General features: G+C 46.1%; 1 protein-coding gene across 1 annotated transcript; it reads left to right on the top strand.

Moving 5' to 3' along the window:
- The first annotated feature begins 64 nt into the window (after positions 1 to 64).
- WDR3 (WD repeat domain 3) lies at positions 65 to 22,284 on the top strand. Its single transcript, XM_074144895.1, has 26 exons — positions 65 to 377; positions 1,944 to 2,153; positions 2,600 to 2,718; positions 4,357 to 4,435; positions 4,771 to 4,866; positions 5,347 to 5,457; positions 6,457 to 6,558; positions 6,679 to 6,776; positions 7,667 to 7,762; positions 8,099 to 8,329; positions 9,158 to 9,251; positions 9,626 to 9,727; positions 12,101 to 12,186; positions 12,649 to 12,784; positions 13,519 to 13,575; positions 14,288 to 14,388; positions 14,535 to 14,646; positions 14,762 to 14,896; positions 16,466 to 16,516; positions 17,180 to 17,245; positions 18,290 to 18,382; positions 18,948 to 18,995; positions 19,864 to 19,907; positions 20,425 to 20,553; positions 20,787 to 20,880; positions 21,517 to 22,284. The coding sequence occupies exons 1-26, from the start codon at positions 207 to 209 to the stop codon at positions 21,670 to 21,672; spliced, it is 2,817 nt and encodes a 938-aa protein (XP_074000996.1). The 5' UTR covers positions 65 to 206; the 3' UTR covers positions 21,673 to 22,284.
- The last annotated feature ends 331 nt before the right edge of the window (positions 22,285 to 22,615 follow it).

The following is a 22,615-nucleotide window of genomic DNA, read 5'->3' as shown; positions in this document are numbered from 1 at the left end:
CCCGGGCTGCCCGGCCGCCGGCTTCATCGCCTCACTTCCGGCGGGGGCTGTCCCCGCCCGCTCCGACGCACTTCCGGCTTCGGCGGTGAGGGGAGGGGCGCGCGGCACGCGTGGCGGCCGGTGGCACCGGGCGGGACGGGAGGAGACGGGGTTTCCTCGGCGCCTTCTTTCCCCGCGGCGCCGCTGCCACCCCCGCCACCCCCGCCATGGGCCTCACTCGGCAGTACCTGCGGTACGGGCCGGCCGCGCTCTTCGGGCTGGTGGCCAGCGCCCGGGGCAACGCGGCCTTCGTGGGGCTGCGCGGCGAGCGGGGCCGCTGCGTGGCGGTGCCAGCCTGCGAGCACGTCTTCGTCTGGGACACGCGGAAAGGAGAGAAGGTGGGAGCGGGGCCCTCCCGGGCGGCCTTCTCCGAGGGGCGATGAGGAGCACGGGGCGGGTGTAGCGTGCGGCACTTTGGGACCGTCTGAAGCAAAGCCGTTAATTATTCGGGGGCTACTTAAAACAGACGAGTGTCACAGAATGGTATGGGGTTGGAAGGGACCTTTGGAGATCATCTAGTCCAACCCCCCTGCCAAAGCAGGTTCACCGAGAGCAGGTTGGACAGGAACGCATCCAGGTGCGTTTTGATTATCTCCAGAGAAGGAGACTCCACAGCCTCTCTGGGCAGCCTCTTCTAGTGCTCTGCCACCCTCAAAGTAAAGAAGTTTTTCCTTACGTTGGGATGGAATTTCCTGTGTTCCAGTTTGTGCCCGTTGCCCCATGTCCTGTCACCGAGTACCACTGAAGTCTGGCCCCGTCCTCTTGACACCTGCCCTTTAGATATTTATAAGCATTGATGAGGTCCCCTCTCAGTCTTCTCTTCTCTTCTCCAGGCTAAGAGACCCAGGTCTCTTAGCTTTTGCTCTTAAGAGAGGTGATCCATTCCCTTGATCATGTTTATAGCTAGCCACTGGACTCTCTCCAGTAGTTCCCCATTCTTCTTGAACTGGGGGGCCCAGAACTGGACACAGTACTCCAGATGCAGCCTCACCAGGGCAGAGTAGAGAAGGAGGATGGCCTCCACAGCTTCTCTCCCTCCTTCCCCCCACCCCTTTTCTGTAGTCTGGGCACAGATTGAGATTTGCTTGTGGTGTGAGTCTGCAGCTGTGAGTATGCCCTGGCTGAACCTCGCTGTTAATCCTGTGAGATTTGCCTGTGATACTTCATTTGGGGAAGAGTCATTGCAGCCACAGCAACTGGGAAGCTGTTCCCTCTTTAGCTGGTGACCGGTGGCAGCACTGTGTAAAAATTCTAGGATGAAACAGGGGTGTTGTGAAGTTTGTGTTTCAGCTGTGGGCTTCCCATGCGAAAGTTATATCCCATGGGCGGGTTGTGAGCTCTAACTTTAAGGACTTTGCCACGTGTTTTGTCCTGTCAGATTCTGAAATCACTGTAAGAGCTACTGCCCACTACAAACTGAATTCAGAATTTGCTTTAGCAGCTGCTAGAGTGGAAACTGCTGGCACGTTGTTTTGGAGATGTTTTTATCATTCTCACATTCTTGTGCGGAAAAGCAGCTCTGTCCCGTACCTGAGAATGGCCAAGCAAGAGGATGAGTCAGGAAGAAGTTTTCAGACTTAACTCTCAAACAATATTCCTTGCTCTCTGACACTAAAAATGCAGGGGCAGAAATTTGGACTTCTGAGTTCCAGACCTCATTCTGCACCAGTTTCCTGTTTGATTAGGAGAAACTACTTCCCTTCTAGCTGCTGTCTGCCTCGTAAAATGGGGCTAATGACACTGTATTCAGTGCAGGAAGCTGAAAAATGAACTTCTAAAGTGGCAGAAGCACTCAGTTGGAAATTCAGTAGAAGAGCAGCGTATATCCTTTCTGCTGTGTAAGTATCTGGCTCTGACATGTCATGTATGAACATTATATGTGTTTTGTCTCCTAAAAATTGCAGGTTCTTATCCTTAAGGGTCTCAAGCAGGAGGTCAGTTGCCTCTGCCCCTCTCCAGATGGATTGAACTTGGCTGTTGGATATGAAGACGGATCGATCCGTGTCTTCAACCTCCTAAGTGGAGAGGCAAATATCACTTTCAATGGACACAAGGCTGCAGTTACAGCCCTGCAGTATGACCATCTGGGTGGCCGGCTGGTATCTGGCTCAAAGGTGAGGGTTGCACATCTGGAGAACAGGCCTTTCATAGAGATTTCTTCATGGGGAAGGCTGACCTGTGCTAAAATGTTTGGTATTTTAGGTGGGTTATGTGGCCTCTGCCTATAGCCAGAAGATGGTAGTGAGAGGAGTTAGGGCTGCAAGACAGCAGTGAAGTTGAGGAGCCCAGGACTGGGACTGCAGGGCAGGAGTGGGGTACTAGAAGAGCTGTTACGGCTAAAGAAGCTTGTGAGTTCAGGAATAGCGAAAAGCAGGGCAGAAGTGCATCTGTTGGTCCGAATGCACATCAGGGGAAGGAATATCACTTGCATTAATCATCTCTAACATTCAAATTCAGAGTGAGAAAGCTTGCTCTCAGGTAACCTTTTCCATCTCATAGCAGAGGTAGATATTGTGCAGGGACAAATGCCAGTCTCTTGGAGATGATCTGTCTGTTCCAGGATACAGATGTCATTGTGTGGGATGTCATCAATGAGAGCGGTCTGTACCGGCTGAGAGGACACAAGGATGCTGTCACTCAAGTCCTTTTCTTGAAGGAGAAGAACCTGTTGGTCACCAGGTGAGCCAGGCTAAGTGTAGTGGTTGATCAGGAAAGCAGCCGTGGGTTTACTTGCAATTTAGACATCCAACGTGCTACAGTGATTTATATTTTCTTTCTCGACTCATGATATCTCAGACCCAGCAGTATCTTAGAATATGATTTTTTTCACTTCGACATATTTCTTAAGTCCAGTGCCTGAATCCAAAAATGTTGAGTGGAATCTTGAAAAATAATGTTTGGAAAAGGGTTTAAGTTGCTGGTAAATATAGCAGCTTAGAATTATTGTAACAAGGAATAGACTTACCTTCTGTATGTGTAATTCACACAACGTTACAGAAAAATTGCTTCCTAGTAAGCTGTAATTATAGTAATTAATTAAAAGATGATAGGTGGTTTTTTGAGTTGTTTTTTAGTTACTCAATGTGAGCTGCTAGTACCCTATTAATGATAAAGCGTATTTTAATAATAAACAGTTCACAGAAGATACTCTTGCTCAAATATTGGTCAATAATTTTTTTTTATTTATTAATTTGTAATCTAATAGCTTAATAGAAAAGTGCATGCAATCAGTTCAGTGTAAAATAAGAACAAGTTTCTTGTGCTTTTGTGTTGTTTCAAATGGAAAAAGTAGTATTTTGTTGGTTTTGTGGATGATACCTGTTTGATAATGCAATTTCGAGACTTTGCAGTTTGGCTTTAGAAAGGTTTCTTAATTCTCTCGGTAGCTAAATTGACATAAAGAATTCCTCTCTATTTTTTTCCTTTTATTAACAGAGTAGAGATGTTATCCTGTTTTTCTGGAGATGCAAAGTTCTGCTTCCTTATTTTAGATTGGTTTTTTGCCCAAGCAGCAAAACCTTTGTGTACAGAATATTTTGTGATAATTTTATATGTCAAATTTACAAGTACCTTTGGATCCTGTGTGACAAAATAGATGGATCAACAATAAATATCACTTGTACTCAGAATTTTTTTTGTCCTGAGGGAGCTTAGTAATGCAAAAAGTTTTATATTTTGATTTATTTGAAACTTATTGAGGAAAAGAGGCTCTAACAAAGTTACCAAAATTAAAAGAAGGTATTAATTTTAGTAGGCTGTACTGAAAGAATCTGTATAAATGTTCAAATTACTGTTCTTGGGTGCTCTTGTAGTACTGGGGTGTCATAATATAGCCAGAAATGTGTTTTTGAGCAGATCTGATCATATGGGGGCTTTGAAGGACTGAAACAGCTGTAATTCTCTCTTAGGGGAAGCAGCTCCAAATCACTGTTCAAAATGAAAGCATATGCTTTTATTGTAGCCTGGGCAACGCACAGGCGTGGGACAGGTTTAGAATGTCGATGGGGGTTTTAGAAGCAGCTTTAGAGTGGATTAGCACTTCGCAGTTGTTCTCACCCTAAATAAGTGAGAAGGGAGGGTGTGTGACACTGGGGCTTGCAGCTGAATCCAGAGGAGGAAGCAGTTTTCGGTGACTCGCTAGATACCTTTTTGTAGCACCTCTGTATTGCTATAATTTGTCCTTGTGAAATTCCATCTGAGCAGCGGCTCTGTGATATGTTGTGGTGTGTTTTACATTTTTGTACTTCTACCACTTTTCTAAGCATGTGAGCTCTGGCAGTCTTTCTTCATGTCTTCAGGTTTTCTTCTTTGTTCCAGCGGCAAAGACACATTGGTGAAATGGTGGGATCTGGACACCCAGCACTGCTTCAAAACTCTGGTTGGACACCGTACTGAGGTAAAGAGGATGTGTGTGTGGAGCTGTTGGCATGGGGGGACTTTGGATTACATGTCATCACTCACTTTGTGCTTTCAGGAGCTGTAAACTGGCACCGTGTTACATTTTGCTTGTATTTAGGCTTTAGGGGTGAGCAAATGAGAAACTTCCAAACTTTCCAGGAGCTGTCATCAACATGCTGTGGGTGACAATTCCAATACAGATGTCCCCAGAGGAGGTCCTAGCTAGATCCAGTCTCTTCTTGATTAATAAATAAATCAATTAAAGATGTTCTGCTGTTGTTATGATAGTTAAAGGAGCCATAATCGAATTCCTCACATAGTGCCTCTGAACAGGTTTGGGGGATGGCTTTGATATCTGAAGAGAAGCGACTGATCACTGGGAGTGCTGACAGTGAGCTGAGGGTGTGGGATATCGCGTACATCCAGGAGGTAAGATATTCTCTCTGTAACCCATCACAGTCTTGCCCAGCTGCTTCTCTTTGGACTAAGATGGGACTGGAACATGTTAAGTCTGATAGATGTTCTGGGAAAGAGAGCCAAAGCAATATTTTTGCTGTCTGAGGGGTCCAGAAGCTGCTCTTGGGATAGACTTCTTTCTGTATTTGAGCTGTTTTCTGTGTTTGAGCTTTCAAGTGAAGCTGTGTGTGCTTCCAGAACAATATTTCCAGAGTGTGTTAGATCTTCCCGCCTTCTGGCTTATCTCTAGAGAAGGCAGTCTTGTGGGTGGATAATAAGCAGGGGAGGTCATGGAGTGTTTGGTGCTTACAGGCATGCTGTAGGCCGTTCCTTTGTTTCAGTGTATGCTAACCACTTCTTCCTCCAGGGAAACATAGTGTGAGACAGAAACCAGAACACCGTAGGTCTTGTGGTTTAAGGTAACTCCTTAGGGTTTTTTTTGTCCATGAACAGGTGAAAGATCCTGATGAGCCAGAATCCAAGAAAATCAAAGGGTCTTCACCTGGAGCAGAAGGAAACACTGAAGAGGATGAGACCCTAGAGATGGATGAGTGTCCTGAGGAAGTAAGCTGTTTTCCATGCTGTCTGGGATGATGGTATTTAACCCCATTTGCACGGTGCTGCTTGCAGAGCCAGCAGGAGTTTTAGAGTTGCTCACACATTGCTTCTCTGCATTTGTACACTGTCATATTTATCCTGTTAGGAAAAACATAGTAATTCTTGCCTTGCTTCATAACATCTTCCTCAGCAGCAGTTGCTGCCTCATCTACCTGCAAAACATCAGCAGAAGTATGTGTGCCAAAACACATGCTTGTGTTATTCTCCACTGAAAGCTTTTTCTTTGCCTTCTGTTTGGGGAGAATGTTTAGCAAATGTTTAAAGTGCAACAGTGCTAACAGCTCTTTCATCAAACAACATGGGAATAAAATAGTTAGTAGTTGGTTTGCAGCTGCTGAGTTGAGTGCTGATACTCAGCTTTGCAGGTCAAGCTGAGAGGGTAGAGTTGCACCAAAACGAAATATGGGGTGAGACTTGATTGCAGAAAGCCATTCCCACTTGTGCTGCTGGTGGAGACTTTACTGAAGCTGTCTTTCCGGTGGAACTTTCTGGGGTCCTCCTCAGATTTCAGACTGTAGGTTATGGTAGATACCTGACCTTGTTAAATACGTTTCCAACTTCCTCTCCAGAGGATTTCTCTCCCTTCAGCTACCTGTTTAAGAGTCTCTGTTCTCACCTTCTCTGCCTCTTCTGACTCAGAGGAACGTAGCATAAAAATTCTGCTCTGTCTCTTAAATGGCTATAGTTTACCAGTAAAGTTAAGTTTTTCTTCTACCGAGACTGTCAATAATTATTTTCAGCTAAAATGCCACAAAACATAAGGAGATAAGCCTGTAGCTCCTTGTTTTGTCCCTTGATTATCCTTGCTAGCTGTTCTACCAGGACCCTATAGGTGCCTTTCCTCCTCTTCTCCTCTTGACTTCCCTTGCCAGTAGGTTTCTGCGTTTGCCTCGAGAAGATCGCTTGACCTTTCAGACCAAAGCTCCTCTTCTTCTTTCCCTATAGCGCCTTGTAAAGTGCAGCAAAGTTGGATCCATCATGCGTGAAGGGAGAGACCGAGTAGTTACTCTTGCCACAGATCGAACGGGCAAGATTTTGGCCTGCCATGTAAGTAATGGGGGTGCTCTGCTATTGAGCTGTAGAGGAAGTTCTTAGAGACCTTGGGTAATTTCTGTAAGGGCCAGCCAGGGCTTTGCATGCCTTCAACTTTGTTTGCTCTGTTTCTAGGGAACAGATGCTGTTCTGGAAGTGTTCTCTGTCCTTTCTGAAGAGGAAATCCAAAAGAAATTGGAAAAGAAAATGAAGAAAGCAAAGAAAAAAGCCAAGTAAGCAATCTTTTGGATGTATTTGGATGCTGTCTGTGTCCAGAGAACTGTTAGAAAAACACTTCAGCAGCATGACACAGTGGTTGAACTCCAAGCTACTGTCATTCTGCCTGTGCTCGCTGTCTGAACAACACTGCTCCCAAAGACTAAGGAAATACCTTTCTTCCTGAGTCTTCTCTTTGCAAAAAAAAGCTAATGTTCGCAAAGGAATGGACAAAAACGGGTTTTTCAGAGCTGCTTATTTCTACCTGACGTTCATATTTACACTGCGTGGTGCATCAAATAAAGTCTTTGATAGGATGTACAGGAATGAGAGTTTCATCTGAGAAGTCAGGGTAACTCTGATACCTCATCTCCTGTTTTACAGCAGGCAGAGACACTGGTGAGAGCTTTCTTAATGTTTGTTTCATGTTAAGTGTCTTAACAAGGTGCCTCAGAACAGCCCTTAGGGAGAGGTCTGGCTCCAGGGTAGAAACTGAAGCAGAGGACATGTGAATCTAGAGATGCATTTTGGCAGTGGCTGAGGACTTTTGGTGAATGGTAGGAGTTGAGGAAAACTGATGAGGATCCTCAATGAGGATGACTAATCTCCCTCTCAAACACAGCGTTCTGTTGTCTGTTTTGTACCCATCTTTCTAACACACCATGTTGAAGTGCTTTGGCTCCAGAGGAGTTGCGTTTTTTAGGACAGTTTGTCTCTTTGATAGTCTGCTTACCAGCATGAAATTCACTGTCTCACCCTGTTCTTAAATATAGTTAGCACTGCTGGATAAGAAGATGGTTGTTTTCAGTAGGCTAAGTGGTTTCCTTATGTTATTCACTGTCCCTGTGTTAGTTTGTGGTGGCTGTGCCGAGTTGTTTGACTGTCCTCCATTATCTGACATTTATAGACAGAACTCTGAAGAGGAGCCTGAAAGGAGCGTGGAGCTGAGCCTGCAGGAGGAGATTCAGCGGGTCACTAACATCAGAGCTTCTTCTAAAATCAAGTGAGTGGAAAGCCTGTTGTAGAGGCTGAGCTGTCGTTATGCAGCTGCTTGGGGAGAGCTCTCCCCAGCTCATTATAAGGGTGGGGTGCAAGATGTTTCCTCCCCAACATCTGTTCAGCTTGGAGGTGGGGAGGGGCTTACCACAGTCTGCCAGTCCATTCAGACCTCTTTCACAAGTGGTCCCCTTCTTGCACACCTCTGCGGCTTAGTGTGCGCTTGCTTGTGGCATGTACTCAGTCTATTTTCCTCTTTCTCGCTTGTTCTTGATATTTGATCCCTCCTACATTGTGTCTTACTGCCCCCGTGTACAGCTCTGATTTTTGTCTAATCAAACAGGTCATTTGACTTAATTCTCTCTCCAAAAGGAGAGCTGAAGATTGTACTGCTGCTCCAGAACAACATCATTGAGTCGTACAACCTGAACCTGTCAGCACAAGTCCCACAGGCTGTCCGTGCGTCCAAGATAACCATTGGAGGCCACCGAAGTGATGTCAGGACGCTGGCTTTTAGCTCTGACAACATTGCCATTCTCTCAGCAGCTGCAGAGTCTGTAAAGATTTGGAACAGGTACGCAGTCCAGTTGTGTCAGTTCCCTCTGCTCTATGTGTCTCAGTCTCCCGGAACTCAGGGATGTTGTGTTCAGAGAGGCAGTGATAAGGAAGAGGGAATAATGGAGAAATATAAAATAGTGAATGAAGCGAGGGAAATAAATAGAAAACTATTCGACTTCTTTATTAGGGAAACTGAGACGCTATAGAGCTAAAACTGCGTAATTAACTCGTGGAGTCTGATGCTGTAAAGCAGCACTGATGCTAAGGTTAGCGGCAGATATGGAAAACCAAATCTCTAAACACAAAAGCACATACATAGCAGTCTGGTAGAGACTGTATTTTCTTGGTGTTTTTTTCATTTTTAATAAGAGGTACTAACTTACCCTAAATTAGCTACTGTCTGTTTTTTAGGGAACGTGTGGGTTTCTTGGCATCTTATCTGAAGTATGTAGTATTAGACTGAGTAGGCTGCTGTTTTGATCCAGGGTGTTGTCTCAGTGTTTACTGCGTGGTGCCGATTCCAAGCTCTGTTTCCTTTGAGCATGCCATCTTATACTCTTGCCTCATCTCCTGAATGACAGGAATTGCTGTTTGAGAACAGGAGTTCTGTCCGTGCTCATAACAGCAATAAGTCACGATGGTGGACTCTGTAATGGCATGATTTTATGGAAAATGTTCTTAGCAGTAATGCTGGATAGCGTTTGGGCCATAGGATGGTCATGGTGTATCTTCTGGCCTCAGCGGAAGAGACAGCTGTGCCCAGAGGCCATTCTGGAGCACGTCTCACTTAGTGGGCCAGATTTTGTGTGTGATAAGAGATTTTGGGCTCTGCCTTTGTCCACAGATCGACCTTGCAGTGCATCCGGACAATGGACTGTGAGTACGCGCTCTGCTCGCTCTTTGTCCCAGGAGATCGGCAGGTCATTATTGGCACCAAGGTAAGTAGTGTCCTTCTGCACGCCAGACTGCCCAGGTCTGGAAATACGATATGAAAATGTCATTAAGGCAGCCTTACAGAAAATGCATGGCATCTCCTGATCTGGAGTACTCTGGTTTAGGTGTAAAAGCCTGACAGTCAGGTTCTGCTCTTTTCCCAGTCTCTTTATGTAGCTCTTGTGGCTTGAGCTGGAGAGCTGGGGAGAGCTTTGGGAAGACTCTGATGGAGATCAGGAGTTTGGCCATCTCTGTGTAGCAGCCGTTGAAGGAAGTTGGCTGTTTGGGAGATGGGTGGCAGGAGTGCTCTCCTGCTACGAGCTATCGTGTGTTGTGAAGGCAGAGGGTCTGATCTTTCCTCTGTGATGTGTCTCCCCAGACAGGGAAGCTTCAGCTGTATGACCTGGCTTCTGGGAGTCTGATAGAGACACTTAATGCTCACGACGGGGCAGTGTGGTCCATTGCTCTTTCACCAGACCAGGTAACTCATCCACCCTTCTAAGCATCATCCGTTTGCACATCTTTCCATGTTGCTCCTTTCTATAATGCTGCGTTTGCAGTGCTGATGGGAGTATGGGAACCCTCCTCGTCCTGGGAGGTGGAGGATGCAGCTGGTAGCATCTAAGACCTTTAACTGTGGATACATGCACAGCTTGATGAAATATCTCTCTAGTTGTGTGGCACATGGCAATGGGTCTTTGGGCTGAAGGAGCCATCCTCATCATGTCATCTGGCTTCTGCATGATTTGAGAACACTTGGACTTCCCTGAGGGAGTCCATATGTGCAGCAATACATATCTTGTGGATGTGTTCCAGCTTGTGGAGAGCTTCAACCCCTCATAACCTGCTGTAATGGCCCGTTATCCTTCGTGTTCAATTTGCTGCTTCTTTGTCTGCTGGATTAAAGGTCTTGTTAATGTAGGGATGTTTTTGCTTTGTGTTGCACTCTTGTTGAGTGACTAAATCACCCTCCCCATCTGTCTGATGATAATTAGGCGGAACTTCTCCTGTCCCTGCAGGATGCGATTTTGAGGCTCTTAATTGTTCTTGTGGTATTTCTAAAGTTACTGTAGTATTTTTTTTTTTTTTCTTGTTGGTGGCCCCAGGGTCTGGGTACACTGTGCATTAGGAATTATACCAGTACCAAATGCACCAGTGCCTTTTGAATCCATCCAAGCACTAACTTAGCTCTTTTTGTGGTAGCTCTGCAATGGGAATGTGTGGTCAAATAGTAATCCACTCTGTCCCTCAAAGCCCATTTTGGGGCACTGCTTCACAGAAGGCATGTATGTCGGACTTAGATCCTTGCTTCCTAGCGTATAAATTAATGTTTTGGCTCTGTTTGGGCACTCTTTTTTCAGATGGATTGAATAGCTCTGACATTATATAGATGTAGTAAATGGGGTATTTTTCTAATAATCCATAAAATCCGTAAGCAGCGTAGTGTCAAGTTACTAGGTATTTCTCATTTAAAATTAAGCTTTGAAACCTCTTAGTTGGTCTTTAATCCACGGAGTATGTGCTTTATTGAACTGTATTATCCTACTTTTGTAGTGAAAAATGTAACACAAGACTAAGAGGCATGCCTTGCATGAGTAACACTGTTACTATTATCAACCACAGCTTTAATCTTAAGGAAAATTAATTTTCTATAAGCTCATTTCTCCATATTCAGTTTACTTTCTTTACTTGATGGAAACCACAGTTACCTGTTAGTTCTGTTGACCATGCTCACAGTTACCAGGCCTGCCTGTTTACTCTGTCTGAATTACGGTGTTACATTAGTTTCTTCCTGGATCTCCAGTATTTCTGAAGTTGCTGAGAATGGACATGGACAGTTAAGCAAGTACCTCATTCCGGTCTGTAAAAAAGTCTTGGATTCAGGGGATCTGAACTATCAATTTATAAATCTCTGACATTGATAGCTGCTTTTTGACAGCCTTGTGAGTTTTTTGAGCAGTTTTTCATCACTCTTGTAATGTGATTACAGTGTGTGGCTTTTCTGTGAGCACAACAGATGGGAAATGTTTACTGAACCCATATTTACTGAGCATTGCTGTTTAATGGTTCTCATACTTCCCTCTAGAAATGGGACATTACTACTGAAAAGATTTTTGTATTTTATTTTATTTTTATGTTCCCATTTTACATGCACCCACTCACTCTATTTTACCTAACTACCCTGGCTGTAGAAATCTGCTTGTGTCTTTTACTCCTTGTATCAGTTTTCTTCATTACCAAAGCTCAGGTTCATACTAGTTTCTGTCAAATTCTGCTTTCTTCTGTTTGTTGTAAATGCCTTTCTTATTTTTCTTACATGATCATGTTGCACTAGAAGCTGCAGCGTTGCAGTGGAATTAAAACAATAGCAAGTAATAACCTGTCTGGCATTCATTTACTCCACAGCCTAAAACATACAGGATGCATTTTACCCTTGTTCTTAGTGTAGAAGTGCTTAGTTGAACTGTGCTTCCTTTAGAAGGCTGCGCTTGCGGGCTGGTGGAAGGGGGTGTGCAATCCAGTAACAGCCGGACTGTCTGCTTGTGCACAAAACACATGCACTTTGTTACCTACAGCTGAAATGACTGCTTTCAGCCCCAAAGTTTCAGTCCGTATCTTGACTTACAATTGGCATCTTTGTCTTAGACCTGCCTGCCAGAGCTTTTTAAACTGTTTTTGCTCCTGGTGGTGTCCTCTTAGTCATTAATGCTGTGGGGAATGGGGGGCATTTCAAAAACCTCCTTGTCTATTGATGATTCCTTGTCTGTTGACGATTCGTTGTCTCCAGAATTTTGCTATAACTGGGTTATAGCAAAACTGGTTTCACGTTAATGTTAATGTTTTTTCCCTGCAGCGTGGCTTTGTGACAGGAGGTGCTGATAAATGTGTCAAGTTCTGGGAGTTTGAGCTTGTGAAGGACGAGAGCAGTGTTCAGAAAAGGTAAGAAAATAAACCTTTCTAGAGTTTAGATGCATCCAGCTGCAGGATCCATTCTCATCGATAGATGTTCTGGCCTTTGCTGTGCACTATGAAAAGTGCCCATGACATGTTTGTGGAACACATGGAGAAGAGTGTGAGCTTCGTGCTGTTTTGTGAAGGTCTGAGCTTAGCTGGGGAAGGGCACTTGCTGCATTCTGGTCCCTTGCTTGTGTGTGCGTTTAGCCTCTGGTCACAGGAGGGGCATCCAGATCATTCAGCGGTAAATTTAGCAGTGAAATTTATCAGCCTGCAGTGCTGTGCTTATTTCCAGTCCTGTGTTGCTCGAGTCCTAATGAGGAATTAGATGCTACATGTTAGAATTAACTTGCTTTCCCAGGGTGCAGTGTAGGAGTCGTATTCATGCCTCTTCCCAACTTGTTTGTTTGGGATAACAATTCCTCTTTTTCCTCTTCTTGTTGCCAGGCTCTCCATGAAACATGTGCGTGTCTTGCAGCTGGATGAAGATGTTCTCTGTGTGCGGTACAGCCCCAACCAGAAACTGCTGGCTGTCTCCTTACTGGATTGTACTGTGAAGATTTTCTACGTTGACACGCTCAAGGTACATGACCAAATGGGCTGTGAGGTTGTCCAGGGAGTGATGTAATTGTAGCCTGAAAGATCAGGAATGCATGGGAAAAGTGTCTGTTTATTGCAGGACGCTAGTAAGAATCAAAATGAGATCATGCATCCCACTTCAAGTACCTGTTTGCTAGCAAACCTGACAGAACCATGGCTGGCCCACACTGGGGAAAAAAAATCTTGTTTTCATCTGGAAAGTATAAGAGTGAACCATGCCCACAGGGTTTAGAGTGAACCAGGTGGCAAGGTTCACTCTAAACCCTGTGGGCATGATGGTACTCCAGAGCTGTGAGGCACTGTAAGGGTGGAGATGGATGTGTCACACATGGCATTAAATAGGGCATAGCAGAGGCAAAGCCTGAGGGAGGAGAATCTTCCTTGTAAGTATGTGTGGTAGTTTTTTGAGTTGTGTATTAGCGTGTGAGTGTTAGAGAATGACACAAGACAGATTAGCACTGACAGGTACACAAAGGGAGAAATTCCATAAGTAGTGGTGATCAGCACCCGAGTTAGCTCAGCTTCCCTGAGTACTTCCACTCTCATCTCAGTTCTGCCGCTATGGCCCTGCTTCTAACTGTGTTTGGGGCAAGAATGAAGATGGGGCAGTGCTAGAAAGACAGAGCTCCTGAGGTAGAGCAGAACCAGCCTGGAGCTTGATATTTTCACACATTGCTACCCAACATGTCTAACTGAGACACCTTTCTTCTGCTTCAGTTTTTCCTCTCTCTGTATGGACACAAGCTGCCAGTGCTGTGTATGGACATCTCCTATGTAAGTATCGTTAGGGCTGTGAGTGTGCTGCAGGTGGGACTGTGGTGATGTTGATTACTGTGAGAACATCTGCTGGCAGCAAGGCCTGTAGGGTAATGCTTTTTTTTGTCACCTTCTTGCTCCTGATTTAGCAGTTTCTTGATGGGACACAGCAAGCTCCTCCTGATCCCACAGTCTGTGCTCACTGGGAAGGATCATGGAGTAGCAGTCATGAGAGAACTGAACTGGGCATTTTGTGAGCGAGCGGAAACCAAAATGCTGTGGGGAGACTTTACGCTTATTTTAAGAGGTACAGCCTGCTCTCTGCTGAAATTACTCTGCTGAAGTGAGTGGAGTCTTGAGTTCTTCGTTAGAGGCAGCAGAGAGCAGGTGTCGAGGTGGAGCAGTCTCTTCATGCCTGTTCATTCTTGGACTGCGTCTTGCTCTGGGGTGTCCTTGGAATGAGGCTCATTGGAAGCCAAAAATGTCAAGATATAGCTAAGGTCTTAAATGCCTGCAGAGGTTCAGAAAAGAGTCAGGGTTCTGTCAGTGAGCTGTGCCAGTACCACAAGTATGGGCCACCCTGGTGAGAGGAGGTGGAGGGATCAGGAGGGCATGTGTCAGGAGCCAGGTATCTGCCTACCCAGCAGCACTTAGTCACTGGTTCAGCAGCAATTCCTCATGGAGCTGCCAGTCAGCTACCCACACCTTCTCTCTCTTTGTTGCTCTGTAGGATGGGACTCTAATTGCAACCGGTTCTGCTGACAGGAATGTGAAGATTTGGGGCTTGGATTTTGGAGACTGTCACCGTTCTCTCTTTGCTCATGATGACAGGTCAGTCAAATCCTACAGCATCTCTGGACTATCTTTATCTAGTAAGGTGTTGTGATCCAGTAATGATCCTTTTGTCCTGTATAGAGTGGCGGGGCGGGTCTGCGGTGTTCGCCAAGTGAGTGAGCTTGAACCTTTTTCCCTTCCAGTGTGATGTATCTGCAGTTTGTGGCAAAATCCCATCTCTTCTTCACAGCTGGGAAGGACAGCAAGATTAAGCAGTGGGATGCAGATAAATTTGAGCACATCCAGACACTTGAGGTAGGAAGTTGTGGAGGCTGTTGAAAGGAAGCATTATCCCTGTATGAGCAGCACTTCCATTAGGGGCTGAGAGCTGGGTGGTGTTCATGTCTTACCTCTTCTCTCTGCCATGCAGGGGCATCACCAGGAGGTGTGGTGTTTGGCACTCAGTCCCAATGGAGACTATGTGGTGTCGGCATCCCATGACAAATCCCTGCGCCTCTGGGAAAGGACAAGGGAGCCACTTGTTTTGGAAGAGGAGAGAGAGATGGTGAGAATGTCATCCTTCCTGCCAAAGACAACTTCCTGACCTGTTTTCTCCCCAGCAGGCAGATTCCTCACTTTTCACTGTGGAAGAGTCAGGCTCCACACTTGGCAGACTTGCTCATTACTAATGGCAGCCTGGTTTTGAGGCGCCCAGGGTTCACTGGCATCTTTCACGTAATGGGACTGTTGCCCTGAGCTGTCTGGAGACAGCACCTCAGATGTTGCTGGTGCTCTCCTGTCTATACTGCATTGCAGATGCCTGACTAATGCGCTCTCTGCTTTGCTTCTCTATTGCTTCCCAGAGTTTTCTGTGTTTTTCTACAGGTCTGTTGGCTACATTCTTCAAGCCTCTCTTAATCTCTTGTGCGCCTTTCAACTCAAGTGTGCTTTGGAGGCAGTTCAGTAGGTGGCTGTTGTGGAGTGATGGAGAGCACTGCTCCTGTGAAATTCAGATTGTCTTGGTTTCCCCTTTTCCAGACATCAGAGGTCTGTTCTATCTCAATAGCAGGCCTCAGAGCTCAGGAATTCTGGAAGAAGCTACTTCTGCTCCATTTGAGCATGTATTGTGAGGAATTGTAGACTCACGGGACTTCAGCAGGAAGGAAACTGTGGATCTCTACTCCAACCCTGTTTTCACTGCAGGATAACCTTAAAGTATCAGACTGCTCAGAAACTTGTCTTGATACATGAACATCTTGAAGGAAGATTTTCCAGGCTGTTGGAGCACCTGTTCCAGTGCTGAACCACCCTTGGGGTTGGCAGCCGCATTTGTTTCATGTATCCAAGTGGAAATTCCCTTGGAACAGTTTGTAACTCTTGTATTTTCACTGTGTTACTCAGAGGAGTCTGGCTCTGTCTCCTCTTCTTAAAGCAGTTCTCAGTCCACAGTGGGGGAAAGGATGTGCATGTGCAGAAGTAGGAGTGGATAAGAAACCTGCGATAAATGTTTTGGGTTTGTTTTTTTTTTTTTGTCCCAGCCTGTTTGCAGAATGCTGAGGTCACCCTTAGGCAGCAGTAGTTGATGCCAAGTAGTTGGTGTGCTAGGAATGATGGTGGTAAAAGGAGCGACAGAGACAGCTCCTCTTCTAGATGCCAGAAAAGTGTGTTTTAGGTGAACTTGAGTAATAAGGTGGGCATGAATACACCAGTAGTGAATTATGATGGGGCCCTGTTCATGTGAGAGATGCCAGACAGGAGGCTCTTTCCTCTTGCAGGTTAGGGCAACCCTGGGACTTCTCTAGGCTTGTTTCTTCTGTGCTGTGTGCCAGGTGGAAGGTCTGGTGCTAAATTGCTGTTGTCTCTCTCTCAGCTTGGTGGCCTGTCTAAGGGCTGTTCCTGCATCTAGAGCAGAGACCTTGATTTCTTTCTCTCTGGGAGATTCCAGAGTTCTCTGTGGAGCTAGGACAAGTGGGCATTTTGCACTGGCATTGTTGATCTCTGCTGATTGGTCCTGGTTTTGCAATGGGCTGCGTGAAGCTGCAGGCTCCCTTGCTTAACCAGTCTGGAAGGGATTTGGACCCTTGCTTGTGGCCTGCTCACCTGTTTTAATATGTTGTGTTCTCATCCACTGTAGCAACGAGAAGCTGAATATGAAGAGAGTGTGGCAAAGGAAGAGCAGCCTGTGGTGAGTTGTACCATCTGAGCGTGTGTCACTCTGACAGTACTAAGTCTGGAATAACTGTTTCTGTAAGAGGAGAGGATGATAATTTTCTTGCTTTGAGGAGGTGCAGGGGGGAAGGTGCTGCTGAAGCTGTGATTGCCCCATGATGCAGTTGACTCTGGTACTTCCTACAGATAACTTCAGGAGGGCATGTGGAGCTGGCCAAACTGCTGCACTAATTGTGGACACTGAAACATTGCTGTGCCATTGCCCTTCCTGTCTCCCCAGTTGAGGTCCACACCAGCTCTGTACCAAGGCTGGGCTGCCTTCTGACAGCTGCTTCCAGGTCCATGTAGTGCAGGATGGGTGGGGAAGCCTGATTCCTCTTTCTCAGATGCTTGGGTTGCATTGCTGATCGTTTTGACGCAGATGGGATCACTCCGCCTCTGTTGGCAGAATAAGACGTGTGTTTACCTGCCTTCCAGAGCTCAGTGTTAGCACGGTGCCTCTGTTCCTGAGGAAGAGCTGTGCACTTGGGAAATCCTGTATTTCCCCAGATGAAAGACCAGTTTAGGGAATGGGGCTGATGTTCTTCTTACTATGGACTGTGGTAGGATGCAGAGGGTGCCAACGTGTATCAGCTGCTCAGCTGCGGAAGGAGGGAGCTGCAAACTCTGTATTTTTTAGGTGCCTGGAGAGACACAAGGAGAGACAGGACTGGCAGGAAAGAAGACTATTGAAACCATCAAAGCGGTAAGATTGTGTGGGTCCACCAGCATTGCTTTGTGCATTACAAATCTCTCAAGGAGGGGGCCTGTCACAGGGTCAGAGCATCAGTTTGAAGAGGAGTGACCTGTGCTGTCACATAAGGGCAGATTGCTTCTGCCTACAAGAGCAGTCTTCCTGCTCCATGGCCAACAGGGAGGGTTCTGACTCTGGAGAGTCACACACCAGGAATTATCTCTCCAGGTGTCAGGTTCCTGTAGCTGCAGCTTTCTCTGTCTGTCACATGTCGGACAGACAGGGCTGCTCTTGCCCTTTGGGGTTTGCAGCCCAAAGGAGCACAAGGCAGCTGAGATGTTCCCTAGGCATTAAGCTTCTCCCCGAAGGGCTGCCCAGTCCTGTGGGCATCTGTGAAAGGTGGAAATGTATTGCAGTGCCTGAAGTGGGAGGTGTGCCAGGAAGGGGTGGGGTGGTAATTTCATGGCCACAGATTTCAAGTCTGGTGCTCTTGTAAGTACAGAGGAAATCCTTAATCTGAATAGTCCAAATGGCCTGACCCTGGCTTGTGTCTCAAAGCGGTACTGTTTGCTGGGGGTGGAGTTCAATGTCAATGCAATGCTTGAAGCTGCAGCAGAGAGCACTCAAGGCAGTAGGGGGAATGTGGCTAGTGTTTGACATCTTCAGGACTTGATGGATGTGCTCAGAGTAGTGGTGCAGTCTGGGGTAGAGGTTATCTTTCTGAGCAGAATCACGGAATTGTTGGAGTTGGAAGGGACCTTCTAGAGATCATCTAGTCCAGCTCCCCTGCCAAAGCAGGATTGCCTACAGCACATTACTCAGGACTGCATCCAGGCGGGTCTTGAAAATCTCCAGAGAAGGGGGCTCCACAACCTCCCTGGGCAGCCTGTTCCAGTGCTCTGTCACCCTCACTGTAAAGAACTTCTTCCTCATATTTGAATGTCCTGTGATGCTCCGTGTCAGCCCCTGTGCATCCACCTCCATTTGTCCAGTTGGACTTTTCGCTTTGCTTTGGCTTGTCTGGTGTCACTGATGTGCCATTCTTGTGCTGCACAGGCTGAGCGGATCATGGAAGCTATTGAGCTGTATAGAGAAGAGATGGCAAAATTAAAGGAACACAAGGCCATATGCAAAGCTGCAGGAAAAGAGGTAAAAAACCGAGGAATGTACCAATCCCAAGGTGTGTTGAGTGTAACCTTCCAGCTCAGGTGGAAAGGCTCAGCATGCAGATAAAATCAAGACGACTGGAAATAGCAGACATTTGCTGAAATCTTTTGGAGAACAAAATGGCACTGTGCTCTGGGGTGTGGTTAGCGGCATGTTCATCCCAATGATCTTTATGTTTAAAGTCACACTAGGATGTAAGCTTTGTCCCTGGGAGAGCATGCTGCTGCAAATTCATCCCAAAGCCTATTCTTTGCCTTCATCTCAGCACTCCTTGCTAAATAAGGGTCTGTGATATAAGTGGCAAAAGTGACAATTAAGAAATGGAAGAAAATTCATACGTGTTTGAGTTAGTCATATATACCTGAGAATGAGATTGCCTAGTAGCTGTAAATGAGGCCTTCAGTGATGTTCTGGGGAGGGTAGAAGTGTGGGACTTGGTGGAAAACACTTGATAAAAGCTCTCTTCTACTGTGGGTTAAAGTTTTCTCTGTGAATATGCATTTGTACACGCATACCTGCTTCATTCTGACCCATTTTGTGTCTCCAGGTTCCCTTTCCTGTCAATCCCATCCTCCGTGCCTATGGAAATATTACAGTAAGTGGAATGCCCAGCCCACAGGCTGTGGGCCATTCTCAACTGGAGTGGGGCTGGTTGATTTCCTGGCTGAGCCAAAACACTGAGTTGCTGTTGGGAGGGACAACTACTTGGTTCAGCTTAAATGAAAACTCAGCACTTCTGCTTGTGCAAAGTGAACACAGTTTGGTTTTTTTGTGGGTGGTTTGGTTTTGTTTTGTGGGTTTTTTTTTGTTTTTGGTTTTTTTTTTTTTTGTTTGTTTTTGTTTTTTTTGTTTTTTTATCTTGCTTGTGTGTTACAGAAGTTTAATCTCATCAGGGTTAAACATAACCCTTATGGTAGCCATGACCTTACCACATACCTTACCATGAGCCAGCGGTTTACAGTATTCCCTGAGATACGGGAAAGCTAGTTCAAATCTTTCCTGTGCCTAAGGGCATGCCCTCCCGTTGCCAGGAGGGCGCAGTTGCCATGCGACAGCATATTCCAGAGGAGCTGTGCCACCTTACACAAAATGCCTGAGTTTGTGTAAGGTTTTATATGTATAGTTTGCCTGTTTCACCAAGCTTTTTAACCAGTTTGTACAAGATTCATTGAACTGAATATGAGATGATTTAGCTGGTTGAATATAAATTACATTTTTCACAATACTCTTCGCCAGTTTAGAGTATCCTGAGAAGGCTGGGTTTATGTTTCAGGGAGGGAGAACTTCTCAGACTGGCAGCTGACTGAAGCTGAAGGCGTTTCCTCTTTGTTATATTCAGCTTGATCTGTCCATCTCATAAGATGTGATTGCATGTTTTTAACTGGGTGAAATGGAGCTTAAGGCACGCGTTTGTCCTGCAGTGTTTCTTGATATGCAGAGCTGGTGTCTTTCCTCTGTTACAGCCTTCTGCATACGTGCTAGAAGTTTTCAAGAAGGTCAAGTCGAGGTGAGTCCCAAGAGCCTTATTACTGAACAGGTTTGTGACTGAGTACTGGATTTCTGGGCCCAGGACTGGCTGGGGTCCTGGAACGGTCTCTTGTGCTGGATATGGGCAGTGCTAAAGAGTCTGGAGTTACTGTTCCTGGCAGCCTCTTTTGGAGCGTGCATGGAATTGTGGAATGGAAAGTGTTCCTTCCATGGGGAGTGCTGGATGAAGCTTGTGTATGTGGGTTGGCTGCTTGGAGATGCACATGTATGTGAAGAGCAGCATGGTGGTGCTGAGGAGGGAAGATTGTGTGCCTGCTCCCTGCACCAGATGATGCTTGCTGGCCTGAGCTCTAGTCTGTGCAGCTGCACTGTGCTTTGTGAGCAGCCACAGACCAGCTGTGGCTGGTGTGCTAAGCACCAATGAGTGCTTAGCACGGCTTTTGAACCAGAACCTACCTACATGGAAGCGTTTCCTGCTCATCTGTAGAAGTGCAGTGGCTGAGACTAATGTTTCTGTCCCTTTGCTTTCTCCTCAGTGAGCTGGAAGAGTCCCTCCTGGTGCTGCCCTTCTCTTATGTCCCTGACCTGCTTAGACTCTTCAATGAATATATTCACCTGGGTTCAGAAGTTGAACTCCTGTGCCGAGCTCTCCTCTTCCTGCTTAAGTGAGTCTTTCATCTGCCCAGACAGATCTGCTAGTCTTAGTGTGGTTGCTATTGCTGTCCAGAACCTGGAACCAAGGAAGCCCTAAGAGGGCTCTGGTCAGTAGCGGGCCTGCCAGTTCCTCTGGGCCCCTCATGCTGGTGCATGTCGTGAACTTACTTTGTGCCATTTACGTGAACAGAGAGGCACTCCTAAGAACAATGCTGCAATACATCACTGCCTTCTTTGTTCCCAGGATACATTTTGGGCAGATAACAAGCAACCACATGCTGGTGACAGTGATAGAAAATCTGAAGAAAACCACCATCTCCAGAGTCAGTGAGGCCCGGGTGAGTGTTGCACCCGCCCCTTTTCCAGGATATGGAATAACAGGATGGGCCTGTTAGTTGTTCCTGTATGGGAGCGTGTGTTGTTCGGTGTCCAGTGGGAAAGTTGTTTGGGGGTCCGAGCCCATTTAATCTTCCTCCTGTGCAAACAGGCTGCCTTTTCCTTATGTTCTTCCTGATGTGAGACTACCCAGTGACGAGCCTGTGCTCGTGCTCCCTCCTTCATTTACTCTTGGTTTTTTTGATGTATGTATTTGGGCTTTGGCTCACTAGTTTCTAAATATGTAGGAGGTAGATAAGCTCTCTGTTTCTCTTGGGCTTTTCTGTGGGCTACTAGTGTCTCAAATAATGCAGACCATGTACCTTGTCATAGGCAACTTCAGGTGCCTGCCAGCAACTTGTCTTTCAGAAAATACAGTGGGTTATAGCTGCTCTTAAGAGAGAACTGTGGGAAACAGAGTACAGGGCTGATTGTTCTCCTGCTCAGATGAAGTTTACATTTAAATAATGTTCCTTTACTTAAATCTGTGAATTGTCTTGCTTTCATCACCTCTTAGTAGAGGGTGGCTGTTGCAGGACCCTCTGGCCCTGAGCAGCTTGAAATGTGCCCAACAGTGTGGTGCTGGTCTGTCTCTACAGGATGTGCTGGGATTCAACATGGCAGGGCTCCAGTATCTGAAGAGAGAGATTGAGGCCAAGGATGAGGTGACATTTTTTGCGGATGCTACAGACCGTTTTGAGGAGAAGAAGAGGAAGAGGAAGAAGAAAGAGAAGATGGTTCTTGCAGTGCTCTAGCATTTGCTGTCCAAGACCCAAAGCACCTGGGTGGGATCATGTAACCTCAGTGCTGGCCATGGAAGTGTTCTTGTGGCTGAACATCTGTGATGATGTCCCGTGACTGGGACAAAGTCTGTCCCCTCCCCATGTGGTATAACCCAGCATATAACCCCAACTCAGAATGCTCTTCTCTGAGATGAACTCTCTTGTCTGCTGCAAATGTATGCATTTGAACTATTTCTGAGGTGCCTGTCAAAGGTACCTTCTTTTCCTCCAGTGGAATGCCTGTTAGAAATGGAGTTGATTTCTCCTACCTCATTCTGGCTGCGTTGACCCAATGGAGTGAATCCAGCACGTGGACTGCTCGTGAGACCATGCTCTATCCAGAGAAGGCAGCTGGCAAGATTTGATGCTGTTTTGACACCTGCTGGTGGTTTGTAGCAGGTAGCTTTGCCCAGAGGCTCTAAGCACTGACTTATGCCAAAGTGTGAGAACATGGTCTGCAGCCACTCACTTTTTAGTGGGGCAGGGAAAAACATGACTGCACTCTATATGCTTTATGTGACAACTTTGGTCATGGAGTTTTGTCCTGATATTTCTCTAGTAAAGCCTCAACTGCCTTGCACCGTGTCAGTTCTCAAAAGATTTTTTTTTTTTTCCAGAGAATGAAATCTGTGGGAGCAAACGAAAGGGCTGCCATGCAGGATTGTACTGTTCTGTGGAGTTGGAAGACTAAGCATAAGATGTGTGGGTTGTTTACATTGTATTTGCTCCAGTTCCTAGAAATTGCACTGAATTGTTGCGATGTTATACTTACCCTGTATCAGATAAAATGATTTATTTCCACAGTGGGGGCAGTGGGGCAGGATAAAGCAAGCAAGCCTCTGCTGCTGTTGGTAAGTTATTAGTTTGTAGTATGTGCTGTCTTTTTTTACCAGTAACCACAGGTTTGGTGGATGTG

This window comes from Numenius arquata, chromosome 1 (assembly GCF_964106895.1).
Source record: "Numenius arquata chromosome 1, bNumArq3.hap1.1, whole genome shotgun sequence".
Lineage (NCBI taxonomy): Eukaryota > Metazoa > Chordata > Aves > Charadriiformes > Scolopacidae > Numenius > Numenius arquata.
This window is presented reverse-complemented; position numbering and strand designations above follow the sequence as displayed.